The sequence below is a fragment of the Taudactylus pleione genome, unplaced genomic scaffold (genome assembly GCF_031769625.1).
Source record: "Taudactylus pleione unplaced genomic scaffold, aTauple2 ptg000041l, whole genome shotgun sequence".
Lineage (NCBI taxonomy): Eukaryota > Metazoa > Chordata > Amphibia > Anura > Myobatrachidae > Taudactylus > Taudactylus pleione.
This window is the reverse complement of record NW_028284443.1, coordinates 79395893-79412355: the sequence shown is the minus strand read 5'-3', so window position 1 is coordinate 79412355 and position 16463 is coordinate 79395893. Positions and strand designations below refer to the sequence as shown.

Genomic DNA, 16463 nt, shown 5'->3' with positions numbered 1-16463 from the left:
CCAGCAGCGGCCCAAGCTTGCACCCTATTGCATAAGCCTCGTAAACTGTGATGTAATGGCATCACTGTCCACGTCTTCACTCTTTAGAAGATTCAATACATTTCACCTACAACGTCACTCATTCAGTGTTCTAAATGTCCTTGTAGTGCCCCACACTGAGCGTCAGCCTCTAAAATTGAGGAACACAAGCCGACAACTTCTTACTAGTGAAGTTGCCGATTGCTGCTGTTCAATGTCAGTGGTTTGCTGGGATTTGGGCATTGCACTGTGATTTCACAGTCCAGCGCCACACTCTTAGCCTGGCGGGAACAGAGGATGCTGCCTCTGTTTCTTCACTGCCACCTGCTAAGCACAGGGGAAGGGTTTCAGCACTATAGGATGGTGCTTGGGTGCTTCCAGTGCTGTTTAGGAAACTGGAATCTAACACTACTGTGCAGTGCAGCTAGTAGTAGTGTTATTTTACCAGGTAGAATTTTTCTTATTTCCCCCAACTGCCGAGTGAACATGATCAGGAGGGAGGAGGCAGAGAGTAGGAGGGGACGGAGAGCAGGGTAAGGAGATAAAGCACTGCATTGTGGGTAACGTCCCAGATGGCTGCTACACGTCGGGACAATACACTCGCTGGCGCAGCTGGGCCCCAGTATTACCTGGAGAGTTTGTACCTTCACAACGAGCGGTAAGTCGCAGATACCGCTCATTGTAAAATACAAAGACCTTTCTTTTTGTATGGGTGGTTGCTCAGTACAATATGACAAACTGCTGGCTTAATACATAACTTAAAGGTATTTAAGCACCTTGTACCATATTTTAAGTAGATATGTGCAGGCTCGAATCGGTTTGGATTTCCCCGTCAAGTTTGAATTTTTCCCGCCAAATTTCAGGTCTCGAAGAGGCAAAACGTCATTTATCATGGACAAACGTCAATATTTCATGGACAAACCTGATCATTCATGTACAAAAGTCCATGAAAGATGACGTTTTGCCTCTTTCTCAGACCCTAAATTTGGCGGGAAAAATCTGAACAGCTCTAATTTTAAATCCCATCTTTGAGGTGGAATTCTCCATTACAGTCCCACTATTATCATTAGGATACACCTAAAACAATGCTTAGGAAATCTCAAAGTACATGATGTTGCGTTAAAATTAAAGGAAGCCCTGATATGCCCATATTTGATATTTCAGGGCTAGATTTAGAAGAAGACAGAGTGCCCAGCAATATAACAACATTTATCCTGTCATTGGCAATGAAAACTGAACCAAGGAATGAAATACTGTACATCAATAAGTGAGTTTAACTGATAATAGGAAATGTTACCTGTCATTTTGGAGGTTTCCTTGAGATACATGATTTACCTGAGAATTAATGGTGTGGGCTAGACCCACTCTAATATGTGACAGGACCATCAAAGCTATTTAATTATACACTGGTGTCCAGTAACTTGAGCTACTGTTATTATCCGCAACAGAGGATCATCTTGGTGGCAGGTCCCGGCTGTATTAGGTGACTGGGACACTGCAACATGCCTTAATTCCAGTTCCATATTTTGGAGGTAGCTGGAAATCTGTGTCTGTCAGTTTGTGTTTAGAGCTCAGCTGCATACTGTCCTGTCATTAGGGAGGATTTCTGCAGGGATTGCGCTGATTGGTTCCTGCTTCTGATAAAACACAGCCAGCCCTACACGTTCTGCCGGTGATATCGTCTGACTTCCGGAGTGTATGTTTATCTTGTGCTCAGAAGCCTGAGTTCTAGCCGGTCTTACCTCCGTTCTGCAGTTCCAGTGTACTGAGAATTCCTCCTGTGTCCTTAATCTGTCAGTATTTGCCTGTGAATCATCTGCTGTGGTTCCATCGGCTCACGTCCTTGCTGTTTGGATTTCCCGGAACAGTGACTTCTGCAGCCACGGCCTACCTCTCTACTGCCCGCAGCATTTCCATACCACAGCCCTGTCTAGCTGCGTCAGTCTGTTTCCAGCTGATTCAAGTCTTCAGTTTTCTTTACCTCACTGCATCCAGCCTGTGTACCTGTCACACCACAGTTCACCTGTGTGTCATCTTGTTCCCACCACACCCCAGCCCTCAAGGCCACACCTCGGCCCTCAAGGCCGCATCTTGTGTTTCCTGTCGCACCTTGGCCCTCAAGGCCGCATCAGCTTGTTCCAGTCACAGCCCTCAAGGCCGCTCCATCCTGTTCCAGTCACACATCGGCCCTCAAGGCTGATCCGTCTAGTTCCTGTCACGACTCCGCTCTAAAAGCTGCTTCTCTCCCCTAAAATCGTGTTGTATCTGGACCTACAACATTATTGTGCCCTGTTTTTATCTTGTCTGTCTAGTCTCTTTTGTTTACCTGCAAGTCCACAGTCCTGGTTTCTCCTGAACTGCAGCTAGTTATCATTGTCCAACTACCCCTTGTCTGGTGTGCTAGCTGCACCATAGTCCCTAGACATTTTTTAGATGGTCATCTGTCGCTGGTAGTGCAGTGTCCATATCTGTCCTAGTGCCATTCTTCTGCAGCCTCACTCCAGCTAGTCCCAGTAGTGGAAGGACTGCCACTCCTCAACCCTGTTTAGTTCTCGGTCAGCAGTCCTGCGGTCTCATCATGTGAGAACCGTAACAACTACCCAGCATAGAAACACGGTCATCCTTTTTTTTATATATATTTTTTTTTTCCCCCATTTTTGTATATTTTACCTTTTACGGCTATGTATAATGTAAGGGGTGAAATACTGTGAGGTGTGTGTGTTTGCGACATCCCTACCCTTCATCTTCCCTTTTTTGACCCACTAGCTGTTATTTGTCAGTTCTGTTTAAAGATGATTGGCTTGCAAGTGTTGTTACCCATTCATACATACCACAGCTTAAATGACTTACGCTCTAGTGGCCTTTTCTTTTTTTATTAATCTAGATATTAACTCCTTAGCTGCTGAGGGTTTTCTCCTATGGTGGTCCGATAAGGTATACCATTTCAGTAATGCAAAAACTTACTGCATTACGCATGGGGACACTCTTTTTTTTCTGGCCCAGGATGGTGGTAATCTGGAAATTTTGATTTTCCCCATCCCCATCTCTAAAAAATGAGCATCAATTGGGCATCAATGTCTAATGATTGGGCATCAATGTCTGGTGATCACATGCCAATACCAGACAAATACTAATGAGGCATATATAGTAGTTTGGAAGAGGGGACTCAGTCTTTCACACAGGAGTGCCCCCACATGTGTTTGTGCCAGTATGGTGCACAGTTAGTGTCCTCCCCCATTCATGTTTTCCATAGTGCATGGTAATATTTGTTTATGATCACAGGCATACCTCCCAACATGACCCTCTCTAGGAAGGACACAATGCTCGGGTCCTGGACTTCCCTGGTAAGAGGTGGAGCTACACCAACTGTCATTTCACACGCTGCCAAACATCACTGGCTGGGACTCACTGGCAGTTGGTGTGACTCAACTATTTGAATTTTGGACTGTACTGCAGCCCCACCTCTGGAGCCTCCACCAATCATAAATTACCACGGAAGTCCAGGACCAGAGCATTGTGTCCCTCCTGGAGAGGGTCATGTTGGGAGGTATGCACAGGTGATCACCAGACAGTAACTACTAAGAGGCTAAATCATTCGAAAGAGGGGGCCCTCATCATTGCACTGATCACCAGAAAAAATCTTCTAGAGAGGCACCTAGTTTAAAAGAGGGGATTTACCTCTTTAAATCAAGGCTACTCCCAGCTTTGTGAGTACCAGCTTGTGGGGAGATAGAGTCCCCCTACCATCCCTTCCAAAGAAAAAAAAACAAACTTTATCTAGTGTAATGGAGCACTATTGTGCTCAGTGACATAATCGTGCACTGGCACAACTGCTTCACTATTCTGTTGCTTCCTTACCGGCTCCCCGTCACTACTGATTAACGGTAGGGACAGGCCAAGTTTTTTTTTTTTTTTTTCATGCTGCTCTTCAGTGTGTGGTTTATATAATTATTTGAAAATTTTTATTATATAAAGCAGGGCTAATATAAAAAGTAATTTAAGATTTTTCTAGGTCAATGATTTCAAAGAACAATACTTATTGTAGTTTTCATGCTATTGCTTGGGTCTTGGCCATAATCTGTGCAGCTAAACTATTTTGCACTTAATATTTAAAGAATTTACATTATATAAAAACATAAATGATTGTATGTAATAGTTATATTTTATACATTATTTTAGTTGCCTCTTTTTACTTCACACTGATTGGTACAAGTGAAATGTGTTAATTCTAGAGGGATTCTGGAGCTTTCAATACTGAATATTCTATACTTTTCACATTCCACATTCTTCTAATAATTCTTATTTGTTCTTTCATTTCCACAGGGGAATTGGAAAACAAGGATTCCAGTGCCAGGGTAAGATATTTGTTTTATTCTTTACTTTGCATGTGTATTATCTCATCCACATATTCTCTCAAGGGATTCTCTCTGCTATTTGTGCAGTGGAGAAAATTATTAATTTATTTAAATTGCCTTTTATTTTGCTGTAAGTAAATCTTGCCTCGTGAGGAAATTAGTAAGGATACTTCACCTGATTGCTGCAAAGGCAGTTCCCGACCTGCATGCACAATTGAATCCTCCCCAGGTTTTTTTCTAAGAGTTGACATTTTGAAAAAACTCTGTGGGAGATGGATCAAACCTTCTAGTGGAAAAGCGGACAAGTGGAGAAGTTGCCCATAGCAACCAATCAGCTTCTACCTTTTACAGAATTTACTTGATAAATAATAGCTAGAAGCTGGTTTGTCATAAGCAAATTGCGTCATTGATATGTCCTTACCTTATAACCTTCACCAGTTAACACCCAAGTGTCCACTCAGTACAGCATGCTGCCTCCCAGCCAGCAGCAGCTTCAGGCTCACAGCAACGCCCTCCAACAACGTCATCAGAGCACTGCCCATAGGTAACCATAGAAACCAGCCTAAACAGAGCAAATAAAAAAGTGAACTAGGAACATGTACAAAAAAACAAAATTCCACAAAAATGGAAATACAATCTTTATATTTAAGTACATACCATAAAAAAATTATACATATGCTTACCATAGTATCCCTTTAAACCAGGACATATGAATTACACAGGTTCTGTGACTGGCTGACTTCAAGCCTGGTTTTAATCAGCCACAGAACCTGTGTAAGTCATGTGTGTCCCAGTTTAAAGGGATAGTATAGTATGCCTACTTAAACATACTAAGTAGCGATCCTCTGTCACTGTAAGTCTATTGCAGGGTACACACTAGACGATATTTTGAATGACTTGGCCGATTCCGATGCATCGGAATGACAAATGGTTGAAATTGTGTAGTGTGTACCCACTATTACGATTCCGATGCGTGCTCCCGCAGGTCGTCCGTTGCATCCTCAGATCTTTTGTACATGCAGAAAAAACTGAGGATGTCATTACCGATGCAATGCTGCTGAATGCAGCATGGCCCCGGCTACCCCGCCGTCGCTCCGTTGCTGCCGGCATCAGCAAGTGCGTATGCACTTGCTAATGCCGGCACCCCTACCGGGTCCGATGCTTATGACATCGATACACACTAGACATAGTCTAGCATGCCTCCCAACTGTCCCGCTTCTGGTGGGACAGTCCCGCTATTTAGGTACTGTCCCACCCGTGAGACTCAGTGTCCCGCGGTTGGGGGGAAGTTGGGAGAAATCAATTTCACAGCTGCTCTCCATAGCAGAGCAGCGGGTGAATAGATGTCGTGCACATGCGCACGGCATCTCTTCACTGTGCAGGGAGGGCCAGGGGGCAGCCCAGCATCTTAATCCCGACACGGAACACAGACAGACGCCAGCCCGAACCAGGTAAGTTCGGGGGATCTTGGCTGTGAGCCACGAGGGGGGAGGGTTAGGTTTAGGTACCATAGTGGGGATAGTGTTAGGTTTTTTGGGGGGATGTTAGGGTTAGGCACCCCTTGGGAAAGTTAGGTTTAGGCACGGAGAGGGGGGGACTTAAGTTTAGGCACTAACGGGGAGGGCTAGGTTGCGGGGTGGGAAGGGTTAGGGTTAGACTACAAGAAGGGAGGGTTAGGGTTAGGGGGAGAAGGTAAGTATACCTGACAGCCGACATTACATACCGATTCCGTGTAAGATGGTATGGCCCCAGACCAGGAAAACCTGTAAAAAGAGTATGTATTGAGACTATGCAGTGTGTCGTAAAAAGCACTTATATATCATTATGAAACTGATTAGTATAAAGTATGCACAATCTGAAATCTTGTAGTACAGGTAAGTTACAAGAGAAAGCAACCCATGCTTATATATGGAAATCAACCCACATAGAAATAGCTTATTATTACTGTATCCCTGATGACGACTTTACTAAATGGACACATTGGACACTGGTTTACAGTACCTTTTAAATGCTTTGTTGAAATCCATGAGTGCCACCTTGCTGGAACCATAAGGATATTCATAGGCTACTGTTAATTACTACAATACTTAATACTTGCCTACTCTCCAGTAATTTTGGGGAGCCCCTGGGAAATTAGGAGATTAGCCCAGCCTCCTGGATCATGCTCACTTCCCCAGTGAAATGGGCGGACTTGGAGCTAGATGATGTAATTGGTGGCAAATTGCATGCGATCGGTCCTGAAAGCCCAAACCGATAAGTGGTGAGAAGAAAATAAAAGATCTCTATCACCAGGGAAAGGGCTTAGTGTTCAGGAAATGTAATAGGGTCCAATTTTGAAGAGTTTGTAAGCAGGCGAGTCAGAGCTCCGCTCTAAATCACAATGTGAAAACATAGTTGCCCGCTATTTGTGTGGTACATGGAAAAGCAGTCACAATTTTTCCAGAATGCAAATAATACAATTTAATTTACATCAAAACATGGTTTGCCCAGATGCTTATGTGGATGAGGGCCTTGGACTGAACACCCTATTTCTAAATTATAATATGGTGAAACTTGTAGTGTCACACAGAAAAAAGGAAAATGCAGGTGCACACTCTATGCACTAAGAAAACTGATAATCAGAACAAATATTATAAACTCTTCAATTTAACATGGAGTACAAATGGGGTTCTTAGCACATGTTTGGCCAAAAATGCATGCTCACCTTCTACGTCACGGTGACCTCATTAGGTGGGTCCCTAACATTGCAAACGTTCAAGTCCAGGACACGCCAATACAAACAAACTGCGCCAATACAACCAAACCGCCCCAGAACACCACCAGTGAGTGATACATAACAGTAAGTATTGCATTAGTTAGAAGTAGCAGCTTAGGTTTTAAAAAAGTGTTACATTAGTAAAAAGTACCAATTCGAGTATTAAAAAGTTTCCCATTAATAAAAAAAATCCAGATGCAAAATTGTACTCTTGAGATAGATTTTTCCTTATGCTAAATGAGGCTCAGAGTTATATTAAATGAACTCTTTTTGTCTTTGGTATTATTTGAACTAATAAGTCGAGGCTTTATTGATTAGTTACAGAGCAGGGATAAAGCAATCTGAATATTTAATCCTGCTTAATTATAGCTAGTTCACAAAGCAATAAGAAATCCTTATACCAAACCTGTCATTTTAATAACTTTTTCTAATAGAATTCCAATATTTAACATTTTGGCCTAAAAAAAATCATCCCTGCAGAGTTGCTATGACAACATTAAAAACTCTTTGGCATTGTTCCCTGTCACCTAGGATAGAGGAAATATTGCTATAACAACTCGAATGTTATATGTTCAGTTGTTCAAAATATGGATGTAGTTCTTGTGTAAACATTTGTTTATTTTTTCTTATTTTATACTTCTCTGAGTAAGGGGCACTTTGTTGATAGGCCAGTGAATATGTATATGTAATGAACAGTATACACACTATCGGGTATAAGCTTCTGAAAGTGTCACTTTCTGGAGCTTGATGCATATATGAAATGCAGTCAAACCTCATAAAATGGTAGTTTTGTCTTTGTACAGATATGTCCACATACATCTATCCTCCATGTGCTACAAATCACGTTACCCATAACGTGTGTGAGCCGTGTGACTCTGTAGCGCTGACCTTATTTTCATACGACTTTTTACCTTTAAATGTGTCTTATTCGCACCGCAATGCAAATAGGACACACAAGTAGCTTCTGCTGATTAAAATGATATCCTGCATGCCTATATTCTGTGTGCGACAGCAGGTGTATCTGCATGCGAAACGCTACGTTAGTTTTACAGCCACTGACACTGTGACGTAGCATTTCGCAGTCGCACACAGAATATAGTCATGCATCATATCATTTAAATCAGCAGAAGCTGCTTGTGCGTCCTATCCACATCACCGTGCGAATAGGATGCATTTGAAGGTAAAAAGTTGCACGAAAAGACGCTCATCGCAACCGAGTCATGCCACGGCATGGCGCGACTAGAAGGGCTGTTTATCGTGCGAGGAGGCTGGATGTTTGAGGATTCATCTGTATGTTACTGGATTTCACCACGTACTGCTGCCATAAACTAGGTAACATAATTGCTAGTTCTTAAGACTGTTGGGAAGAGATTCAGCTTCTAAAGTACTTTTTTTTAATATAAGACCAAATTAGTTTTTGGAGTTACTATTCCTTTAGGGAAAATATACTTCACCTATTAAATAAAACTGTCTGCTTCTTATCTTGCCTGTAGATTCCATGCTGATAACAAAACTACAAAATACTAGACAAGCATTATATTATATTTCATATATTCATATTCTGCAGCTCACTGTGTTGAGAACAATAAAACGCAAAAATAAAAAATAAAATAAATATTTAGTCATTAGCATGAAGCTTCTGCCTGGTTTTCTAAATAGCCAAGCATGGACATTTTTTTTAGCATGTTATGCATGTGTAAAAGTTGCACTAAATGTAATATTTATCTTAAAATTGTGTATTAAAATGTTTAATTTTAGTAGAATAACCTGTAAATCTGTGTTTATTTCATTTGGGAAGGACCAGATTTACTATGTTCCTAGTTTAAATTCTAATGTCATTAGAAGTCACTTGGACTCATATGCAAAGTGGTAAATTGCAATTTTTCCTTTGCTAGTGCTATACGCTTTGATTGTTGCCAAAATATATAGGTCCATATATCCAGTTACCACGTGGCTAATTGTCTGCGCCGACCAATTCAATGAGCGGCCGATACCCCGCGCGTTAATTACCAGGGGGTGCACTTTTCCTCACAACTTCAGGAGCTGGGAGGAAAAGTCAGCGTAAAAATGCATCTCTGCTAATAAAAGTGCGGGGAAACCCATTAGATTGCACATTCTGTTCAGAATCAGTGCGTTACTGCACCTTACCAGAGGTTTAACCCTGCAGGGAACATGATAAATAATTGAATAGCTTCGGGTGTGTGTGACAATGGATGCATGCATACTCCCCAACCACCACGATTTTAGTGGGACAGTCCTGTTTTTCGGGTGCTATCCTACCTGTGGGCTAAAGGAAAGGTAAGAAGGGCCACCCAGCATCAAGGGAAGTGGTGTGGACGAAATGGGGATGTAATGTCTGGCCATGCCTCCTTTTTGTGTATTTACCCAAGGTTTGCACACAAGTACTTGATCCCCATGTCCCATGTCCCTCTAGGGCCCCCCAGTCTTAAGTGCCGTGAGCCCCCCCTTAATCCAGCTCTAAATATGGGGTAGGTGCACCAGTTCTACTAGCTTTATGGAGCAGTGCAAACATTAGCTTGCATCTTACACAGTGAGAATAATTAAATGAAATAAAGGGGGTCAGGATGATCAAACCATCTAAAAATGGGTGGTGCCAAATGCAATCTTTTTTAGAAGGTTTGATAAATCTCACCTTTTATGCTTTGTATAGTATATGTTTAGCTTTTCATATTAATGTGTGTATGGAAATGTGCAGTTTACTTTTTATACTGACTATAAATTGTATTGGTAAATTACAATGCATCAAGCAATTTAACATTTGATACTGATAAATAGATTACAGCATACTTTGCCTTACTGGAAATCTCTGTGGGGGGGTCCAAGAGGAATGTTCGGGAGAGACATAGCAACGCAATTTGCAACAGTAAGCCCTGTTCCCACTGATCAAATCCACAAATCACAAGATGATGCAGTGGGGTGCAGGGTTTAATGAGGCAATTCACAACGAATCTCCACATCAAGCCTCCAAGCCATCCACTTTATAGGGGAAGTATGTGGATCAGTGAGGTTGGTTTACTCTTCCCGGATTCTGGGAAAACTTGCTGATATTCATGAGCTTGGACATTCTGGTAGACAAGTATGAATTACAGTGCGTTTTTACCACACTAGCCAAAACTGGTGTTATGCCAACGATTAATTATGACGAGCTTGACATATAATCAGATACATGATGCTAAGAGAGGATTCTGCTTTAAGGGGGGTTTAGTATAAATACCTATCTGTAATCTCATTTATGTGTTTTGTTTTTTTTTTGTTAAATAGTGATAATCCTTTTTTTTCATTGAAAATAATGAAAAAAGGGATTATCACTGCTTCAAGCATTTCAAAATAAGTCAATGATTTCTCATGCAGACCTTTTTTAGTTTTGTAGTTTTCCGCATCACCATAGTCTGTTATGAGGACTGCGATATACCAGCAATTTATTAAACTGACCAAGACGGATATAGAATACCTCTGAGGAAATCTTCCTAAGAAGAGATGAAATACTGTATCTTCATACAAATTGTAGAAGGTTATTGTATTACACTTACTATAATGTTGTTATTGGAACATAACAATGTATATTATTCTATATCAGGGTCTTATAGATATTCACTTATTGCGTCTGATAATTTAAATTCACAAATCAGGTAAATGTTTATATACCCAGATGAAAAATATTTCTTTTGACATAATAAAGCAAATTTGAATTGAATGTTTTTTGTCGTCACTATCCTGAGATGACAAAAGCAGAGATACCTCAGTGATCCGTGGGGTCTATGTACTAAGGGCCTGATTCTGACCCGCTTGCAAGCGCTATGCTCCGGGGCTCGCTACAAACAGAGCGGCTGTCAAAGTTGATCGACAGTTCGTTTCGTTTTGCAGGCGGGGAGGGGGGGTGGCTGGCCAAACAGAGGCGTTTCCGAAGGAACGCCTGCCATTTGGGGGCGACCCTACTGACATCAAACGTGGGTCTCGTCGCAAACCCGATGGTCGCGACCATCACCTGGCCGCCTACAGCTTAGCAAGTGGCCAGGAGGCCAGACAAAAAAAAAAAAAGCGTCCGCCCTGATTCAGAGCGAGCGCTCACTTTTTGCGAGCACCTCTGAATCAGGCTCTAAGCCTTGGAGAGAGATAAAGTTGACGGAGATTAAGTATCAACCAATCAGTTCCTGTCATTTTTCAAACACCTGTAAAGTGACAGGAGCTGATTGGTTGGTACTTCATCTCCATCCACTTTATCTCTCTCCAAGACTTAGTACATAGACCCCATGTTTGATAGGTCTGCCTATGCTCATGACCCAGCTAATCTTTTCCCTGGTGGTGACCCGTCAGTAGATAGGGAGAAGTCCTATTTGGGTGTTATCGCTGGAGTTAGGTCTTTTCTCTGTGTAATAAATAGTCCTGTAAATGTTTTTCAGTGGGAAATTTATAGATGAGAAGAAAACACAGTTTAGAAAATAATGACTTGTTTTATTCCTAGACAGCCAGTGTTTTGTGTTCTCTGGCAAGAGTAAGAAAACCTGGAATTTGTAACAGGAAATAGATGAATTTTGCTTTTCAAAGATGATGCAGTTTGTGACCATGAACAAAACCATGTTAATATGTTACTGTGCCAATTCACTCTTTAGTCATAGGTTGCTCATCGCATGCAGCTTCAGGAGAATCACCTGCCTGTATAGTCTGGTAAATGTATATCTTGTTTAGATATTTGTTGTTATTTGGAAGTAGTAATGTGCTGATGGTCATGCTATAATCTTATTTACAACATGTTTTTCTCGATTCTTTGCCCACGTAATCCCTTTTGTGGGCGAACTGCTTATAAATTAAGCTATTGACCGTGATCATTAATCCTTGTGACAACTGCTACTGCCTGTTCACACCTATATGCATTCTAGACATGGAAAATGTTGCAGAAGAGCTGTGCTTTATCCATGATTAGGTGGGTTGTATGAGCGTCATCATAATGATCTCAATGGCTTGCATATTGATTTGTATTTAACAGACTACAAGCGACTTGTGTACTTACAGTATTATGTACACTTTCCTGTTATTTACTGTATTGTAAATGAATTATGTCCAGTTTTTGAGCATCTTTTGTGCTCACACTGTGTAGCTCCTGTACACCACCTGATACATTCCTTGACTTATGCAGAGTTGGATGCAGCTAGTGTCCGCTGTTGCTTCTGGATAGATAAGGTCCTAGTTATTCTAATTCTCGTGTTTGGCCAAAATGGGAAGGACCCTTGTCTCAATTGGGCAATTCTCACATTAGAGCCTGTGACTCAAAAACTGCTATATACAGTATGATACAGCTCAATCTATTGAAAGAGAGGAAGCATATTAAATTATTTATTTAATTATGAAGATGGGATGTTGTAGGGTCTATTCAAATTACTTGTGTAATATTAAATATATATATGGCCATTTCATATTCATGTTAATACCATAAAAGCCCTGGTCATGGTGGCAGTGTTGTCACACTTCTTACATTGTACATTATAACCTAAATGCTTACTCCTAAATTTAAGGTAGTTTTCCTGTACTCCCAGGAGAGTAGACCAGCCTCCCAGATAATACACACTTCACTTTGTGGAATCCAGGGGCTTGATGACGCGTTTCACAGTGAATCACTTCACAGTGCATCTCCCTTCACTGCACAATGCAGCAGATCGCATCTCTCACTAGGGATTTCCTGTAGGGCACCATTCAAATGTCATCAAGTATGTATTGTGAACACTCTAATCTTAACCCATGCAGGGGCAAATACAGGATTTGCAAGGGATTTTTTATATATATTTAATTACCCCTGAGGAAGTCTAGGAGATGAGACATAGTTCCATCCAGACGAAATGCGTTGGTTATACTTGTTGATCAATCTTCAGATAAGCTGTTTTTTTTTCTCCATCTGTACATAATTGTGTTCTCATTTTGAAAAACCATCTCGCACTATGTATGTTTGTTTTTATCTTGTATGTGTTTTTTGGAGTTCTATTAAACCTATGAAAAACCCTTACTGTGGATGACTTTGTGTGACCCTATGTGAAACTTGACCTTTGTGAAACTTTGAGATAAGCCTATTTACTTTATCCATATGGTACGGATTCACTTCTATGTTTTGCTCAGCTCACACTGGTGATATTTACACTTTATTGCACTAGGAGGTGTCTTTGTCATTTATTGTATTTCAGATTGGAGGAGGTGGTGTGGATCCAGACAAGGAGCTTGGCCATCCTCTACTTACATTTTTCTATGCACTTACATATTCGTTTGTATTTTGTTGGATACTTTTGTGGATTTTTAGGGACTCTTTTGGATGTTTTTAATTCACTGTAATCCGTTGTATACAGTTTTTCAGCGCTAATTGTTTTATATATACATATATATATTAGGGATGTGCAGGCTCGGATAGGTTCGAGTTTGCACGTGGAGTTCGGATTTTTCCCTCCAAAAAAACGGAACTCAGAAAGAGGCAAAACGTCATCTTACATGGACGAACATCATCATTCCTGGATGAAAAATTCGAACTCCACGTGCAAACTCGAACCTATCCGAGCCTGCACATCCCTAATATATATATATATATATATATATATATATATATATATATATATATATATTAGGGATGTGCAGGCTCGGATAGGTTCGAGTTTGCACGTGGAGTTCGGATTTTTCCCTCCAAAAAAACGGAACTCAGAACGAGGCAAAACGTCATCTTACATGGACGAACATCATCATTCCTGGTCTTTTGTCCAGGAATGATGATGTTCGTCCATGTAAGATGACGTTTTGCCTCGTTCTGAGTTCCGTTTTTTTGGAGGGAAAAATCCGAACTCCACGTGCAAACTCGAACCTATCCGAGCCTGCACATCCCTAATATATATATATATATAATTTATTACACAATGTATATTTACATATACACAATGTATGTATATTACACTTATCTTCAGAGGAAAGATGCAATGGAGTAGCTCTTGTTGGGGGCAGGGCCAGAAAAAAGTTGTCATTTGGCCTCATGGGTGTATAGAAGGGGGCAGGGCCAGAATGACACCCACAAATCACATCATTATACCATGAGGGGGTAGGGCTCCAATTGTGGTCAGTCAGGAAGGAGTTTGTAGGTACTCAGACCACCCCCCCTGTATGCACCACTGCTATGGGGCCTGTTTGAGCTGACTTCCTATTTTATACAAATGAGATAAGAGAGTGTCGGAACAACAAAGAACTAAGAGAAATGCAGAAAAATAGATACTTGTAAATCCAGTCTATTGTTTTCCACTGGCCCTACATAAGCCAACACTGTTAATAAAAGGTTATAGTATACAAAAGTTACGTTGTCACAGCTAAAATGTTTCTGTGTTTACTGCTTATTGCTTTTACCAGTTACAATAGGAGCAAAATCATCAGTGATTTAAAATACAAGAATCTCTTTTTGTATTATTTCCAACAACGTAGTAAACCCATCTCAATTCATCCACAACGTTTGACGTTATTTAATGCTGTGGTGGGTGATCTTTATATATGACCTTTTTAGTTTTGGAAAATGCTGTCACTTGTATGCACGCAGTATGTCTCCATCTATCTTTGTAATGCTTAAGGCTGCTATCCTGCTGAGTTGGGAATTGCAGCAATCCTAATGAGATTGCCCCCTGCTGGTGTTTGAAAAACAAACCCCGTCTTCGTGTAACTGCTCTGCTGGTGATGGCACCAAAACAATATAGTGCAGTGCACTACAGGTCCTTTAGGAAAGGCCGATTACCATTTTAACAATGTGTAATGTATGTGATGTCGCTCACTGTTCCATAGGAGACTGCAATCAGTTATCACATCAAATGGGATTCAGCACTACATGTAATCTTATAACTGCTAAGGGTAGATTGTAGGGGCAACAATAATTTATATTAAAGAGATAAAATATGGTATTATGAAGAAACTTTGTATGACACTTTTAATGAAAGTGATCCTATTCCTTTGTCTGAGTGTTTCTTTTATGACCCTATGTATGGCAATCAAATGAATTTCCTGAATCAATCAACCCAGTTCTTTAATTGTCAATTAAACCTGAAGATCAGTATCTTCATCGTTCATTGTAAGAAAGTCAGATCCTTTTTTAACTCTCTGGAGCTGATGCAGTGTTGGCTGCAATTGCATTGTAAAATCGCAGGTGTAAAGCACGTTTACTAAAAGAGGTGTAATTACCTGCATATGCAAAGCTGCAACCATCGCATGATACTTGAAGCCTATAACATGCACCAGAATTACATTATGCTGTGATTCTTTCTGACAGTACTCAATGAACCGCCACCTTCTTTTGGTATATTTTATTTTCCTAACTAGTTCTGAAAACAGCAAGAAATCCGTCAAATTCATTCAGAAATGAATAAAATAGGATGTTTTGAAGACATGTCCAGAGCAGTGCTTAAAGTGGTCCTAGAGAAGTGGTGGAATTCACCACCCCCCTCAGTGCTTTTTCAATAAAGGGACTGTGGGCGCCGGATAATGGGGGCATGGTCTCGAAAGGGGCGTGGTCACACAATGCTATTCCCAATTCAAATTACGACACACAATAGCACAATCTTGATTCACATTACACCACATAGTAGTGTCCCTTATTTATGTATGACACACAGCAGTGCCCCATATACACAATGGCCACAGTAGTAGTGCACCTTACACATAATGCCCACTGTAGTGGTGCCCCTTATGCAATGCCCACTGTATTGGTGCCTTTATGCAGTGCCCTCAGTAGTGGTGCCCCTTATGCAGTGCCCCCAGTAGTGGTAGTGCCCCTTATGCAATGCCCAATGTAGTGGTGCCCCTTATGCAGTGCCCTCAGTAGTTGTCCCCCTTATGCAGTGTCCCCGGTAGTGGTGCCCCTGATGCAGTGCCCACAGTGGTAGTGCCCCTTTTGCAGAGCCCCTCTTATGCAGGGCCCCATGAGTGGTGCCCCTTATGCAGTGCCCCTATGCAATGCCCCCATTAGTAATCCCCTTGTAATAGTACCCCCAATAGTAGTGCTCCTAGATGTAATGCCCCCTGTAGTAGTAGTGCCCCCAATAGTAATGCCCAAAACATTTCCACATATACAGAAATTGGAGAGAAAATCATGTTCAGTTTGTAACTTTATGTGACGGCACCTTTCTCTGAGTACTGATACCTTCTTTCATAGAAAAAAACCCCCACTGACGTTATGTATTCGTCACATACATTTACACCTATGGTCTTTATCCTTGGTTTTGTCTGTGAATTGTGCCTTTCATGATTAGGTTTCAATAAACTGTTAAATCTTCTCTAATGTCATATTTACCTTTTGCAATACATTACATGTTTTC

General features: G+C 41.1%; 1 protein-coding gene across 2 annotated transcripts in view; it reads left to right on the top strand.

The window, feature by feature from the left end:
- Positions 1-16463, top strand: part of PRKCG (protein kinase C gamma) — a 452626-nt gene that overhangs the window by 35943 nt on the left and 400220 nt on the right. For both annotated transcript variants that reach the window (XM_088459502.1, XM_088459496.1), the window contains exon 2: positions 4342-4373. In XM_088459502.1, coding sequence (XP_088315628.1) covers positions 4342-4373 — 32 coding nt within the window. The remainder of the gene's footprint in view (positions 1-4341; positions 4374-16463) is intronic.